Genomic DNA, 4,636 nt, shown 5'->3' on the forward strand with positions numbered 1-4,636 from the left:
CCAGGTTAGATGCAAACAAGTCTAGGGAGACGGGAAAAAAATATCTTTTTTTTTCTTTCTGGATCATTTTTACTTCACACTTAGAAAAATCAGAGCTGTCTGTTGCACTCATAATCATTTATAGACTTATATGGTTTATGCTGATTCCTAGTAGAAATGACCCAATAAGAAATAAAGATTAAGACATTTCCCTGCCTATATGTTGACAGTATTCCTTCAGTTCTAGGATGAAACTCACAAGGTACATGCATATGCTTAGAATAGTCATAAAGAGGCAGGTTTCCCATTTTCCACACCTTTTTTCCCTCTCCTTTTTTTAAAATAGCACAGACATAAACAAGGACAAAGTCAGCCTGTTATTATTCCAAACTGAAAATGAACTTGTCAAAGAAGTATTAATTTTGATTAGTTATAACTGATACTGTGTGGGAAATATATATATATATATACAGATGCACACATTTATTTATATATTATTTATTTATCTAGTTATCTATACATGAATTAATAGTGAAATAGCAAACCAGCTCCATTGATTTGAAACTGCAGATATTTTGAGAATTCCAAACATGATGGATTTGTAATGTTTTGGTTCCTGATTAGATGGCTATGAGACTAATCAGCACAATGCAATTGCAAATTGAGAGTACCACAATCAAATATATAATTAATAGTTTGTGTGATGTTGTCAATCTTCAATGAGCTCCACGTGACCAGACTGCATTGTCTGTGTGGAGCTCACCGCTGCATCAGTATCTTGGTTAGCTATATAGTTAGCCAATCATGGAACTGAAAGAATGCCATATGACATAATAACTAACTAATAAAGCACAAGTTGCTAATTATGAGGTACCAATTTTACAATCAAATAGTCAAACATTGAGGCTCAACTTTCATTTTTCTTGAAACTCACATTAATAAAGTTCAAAAATCAATGGAAAATGACCATGAAACTGCCATGAACACAACCGAATTGTAATTTGCTTTTGAATTTAAGCAAATATTTGCGGAATACACACAGCCATACAGTTTTGTCAGCTATAGGCATTACCATCAAACCTGCTGAAATAGTCACTTTAGTTTGTTGAGTACATGATAGAATAGCACGGGAAGCTGGACCATGGCTTCCTGTCCTGTACTGGTTATGTGCATAAGCAAAGGGCTTCATTCTCTAGTTCTGTCAATATTGCACTGTCTGTGACAATTACATTCACTTTTCAAAAGATAATCTTGCATCTATTCTCATAGTAGTATTGAGGGAGCAGCTTTCCCTGCTATGATTGGGGCTAGTTCTCACTCTCCCCTTTCTGCATATTTGAATCACCCAGGATACTCTCTAGTTCTGAGAAAAGAAGAAACATATGTAGCGGACACCCTTTTGTCTGATGTGGGAGACATCCCATGCATTAGCAATCAGTGCTCTAGCACTGCCACAATAAGGCTACATAGGACTTCTCTTTCTCCATGGGATCTTTACACAGATGGAAGATGGCTTCCTCACATGAACAAGAGGGAGTACCAAGAATATGCATCCGAAGAAGTGAGGTTTTTACTCACGAAAGCTTATGCCCAAATAAATCTGTTAGTCTTTAAGGTGCCACCAGACTCCTTGTTGTTTTTGTAGATACAGACTAACACGGCTACCCCATGATACAAGAATATGGGGCACGCACAACAGCAGCATATCCTGTTGCTTTCCCAATTGCCTCATTGTACATTCCTTAAGTATCGTGGCAGAAAAGGCAGATATCATGATACTCCCATGATTATTATCTTGCCTAAAAGGAAATGGTATTTATGTTTACTTAGAACTTTGAGTGGAAAATATTTGTCTGGGGGGAGATTTTCAAAGACAAATGGCAGTTAGATGCCATTGGCTAAGTGCCATTTGTGACTTTGAAAATCTTCACTGTAGCACCCAAACCAGTGAGGGTCTCTCAGCTTCACTGTGTTCAATGGGAGTTGAGTGTACTCAGAGTCCTGGAGGCTCAAATCCATATACAACATGAAGACATAACGACTGATAACATAGAGTCACCTTATTCAAAATGGACATGACATTTTCCAAAGTATCAAAGATTCAGGTCTCCATTTTTGGTTTGGTTTGGTTTGGAAAGCTGCTCCCTCAATACTACTATGAGAATAGATGCAAGATTATCCAATTAAAACATACTTTTAAGAAACCCGTCTCTGCTAATGAAAGAAACAAATTGGCTTTTGTAGAGATCTGTGAAGATCTTCATTGAATGTTGTACTTGATGATGCATGATTCACTGAACTGATAATAGTGATAAATATTTGCTCTTTGCAAGCAGAAATATTGCTCATTATATTAACTTCAACTTGGCTGTTTATTCATGAAGATGGCAGATATTATTTTCAGGGCTAAGATGTTAATTTTGACTTTGTTCTCTTGCAAATGACAATCTGCTTTGACACATTTGTAAATAAGGCCTATTTTGTTTTCTTGAAAACCAAAACAAAAACTTCCATAATCAGTCTATCATAATTTCCAGAATCAACAATTCAACACATGGATTTGTCACCATCTCTCACTTACTGCCACTATAATACATCAGTTGAATGATGCTGCTGTGTTTGTGGGCTGGAAGGAAATAGCTTTTGCACTGGAGGGCTGGTTCAAATGGAGAATGATATATTTTTCACTTTGCGGGAAAAAGGAAAGGGCAAAATATTTTATATATGATTCTTGTTTGTGTATGAAAACTTTATTTACCCTTTGCATTTTGATTCTGGAAGCTATTTACATTATCCTAGGTCTTTAATGCTTATCTCCCTCAAATCAACATAAAATCAAATGGCATAATGGCAGGACACTAAAAATACATTAGAAAACCAATAACCCCAACAAGATTGCAATTATATACATTTATTTGCTGCAGAATTTGTAGGCTCAGCAATTCATTATAATGTCTGACATGTATTGTGTTAAAAGAAAGTAAATAGTGTTTATTCTTAAACAGTCATGTATGTCAATGTTTGTTTGCAGCTAATCCAGACCATCAGTGCAGTGGATAAAGATGATTCAGTAGAAGGCCATCATTTTTACTTCACTCTGGCTCGGGAGGCCACAAACAACTCAAATTTTACTGTCAGAGATAATCAAGGTAGTGTCATTCATGTAGCTTTTTAAAAATCCCTTCATGAACGATTCATGCTTTAATAGTGCTCACATCACCAGTTTTGTATACTTGTCCACCCATATAGAGAAATGTTTGGTGTTAAGTTTGAAATAGGGCAAAAGAGTTATCATGAGCAAACTTTAATAATAATAATAATTCAATAACCTCATGTAGAATAGTTCTTTTAGAATCCAAATAAGTTTAATCAACAAAAGATAGTATTACAGAAGAGAGAAAAATACTTAGCACAAAATCAAGAAAAATAGATTTATATTGCTTAATAGATAGTTAAATATAGCATGTGTTATGGGACATAACTTTAACTCCTAAATTGTCACATGTTGGTGTTAAGGGAAAAAAAAGAATGTTTTGCAAATAAAATAGAGACATGCTGTTAATAAGGGTCCTCTCCTTTACTCAGTTCAGCAAAAATAGAATTATAAACAGAAGCACAATTCACAATTATGTAACTTTGCATCCTGATACATTTAAAACTGTATGCATTGATTACTGATGACATGATATGAATGACTTCTCTGCATATCCTAATGCTGGACCATTTTGGTATTGATACAGATGTTTCAAAAGAATGGTCTAGGGGGTCACCAATTGAAACTAATCTGAAGGGAAAACTTAAGTTTAACAGCTGGTGATATTATAAGAAAGATGACCAGTTAAAGTCAGTCTTCTGAGACTCAGAAGAAGAGCTTTTTCAAACTCAACTAAAATACACATTACTTATATTGGCTTTGCTAATTATTTTAATGGTCTGGCTAGGTGAATAAATCAATGGGACTAACTTTTGGAAAGTTCACTCTATAGGAAACTAGTTTTTTTAATGTCTCCAAAAGGAAAGGCAACGTTTTAATACATATTTAAATTCCTGGTTTTCATTTACCTCTGACCCACTGCCAGGAGGTGGAATGCTATGTAGGGTTGCCAACTTTCTAATCACACAGAACCAAACACCCCTGCCCCCCTGCCACCTGCACCACATCTTTTTCCAACAAGCTACGTAGTTAAAGTGTTTCTAAGCTGAAATGTTCCCTGGCCAAAGTAGCAGGAGCACACTTGGCTCCTGTTTTGAGGTTGTGGATGCTCACAACCAAGTTTGTCTGTCTCCCCCTGCGCACACACATCTATCAGAAAGCCATCCTTTGAATGTTGAACCTTTTGATTAGCCAGTTATACAATATGCTCTACAAACAGCTGGATAGGATGGCAGCTGGTTGCATGGGTCCATTTCAAAGAATCAGTTAATCAGTTTGAATATGGGCTAGGAGTTTTTTTCCCCTTTCGGGTTTGAACATTAAAACAAAGTCCCTTGGTCGAATTCTGCCATCACTTCTGGAGTACTTTCACTGAAGTAAATGGAGTTACTCTGGATCTACTGATGTAACACAGAGCAGAATTTGCCCTCCCCCCAGGGCCGGCTCTGGCTTTTTCGCCGCCCCAGGCGAAAAAGCTTCCGGCCGCGCCCCCCCCCACCCCCC

General features: G+C 36.6%; 1 protein-coding gene across 1 annotated transcript in view; it reads left to right on the top strand.

Moving 5' to 3' along the window:
- The window catches only part of CDH19 (cadherin 19), a 163,032-nt gene that overhangs the window by 149,687 nt on the left and 8,709 nt on the right, over nt 1–4,636 (top strand). Inside the window, exon 10 of the mRNA XM_024206277.2 lies at nt 3,011–3,128. Within this exon, the coding sequence (XP_024062045.1) occupies nt 3,011–3,128 (118 nt within the window). The remainder of the gene's footprint in view (nt 1–3,010; nt 3,129–4,636) is intronic.

The sequence above is a fragment of the Terrapene carolina genome, unplaced genomic scaffold (genome assembly GCF_002925995.2).
Source record: "Terrapene carolina triunguis isolate 2854851 unplaced genomic scaffold, T_m_triunguis-2.0 Scaffold58, whole genome shotgun sequence".
NCBI lineage: Eukaryota > Metazoa > Chordata > Testudines > Emydidae > Terrapene > Terrapene triunguis.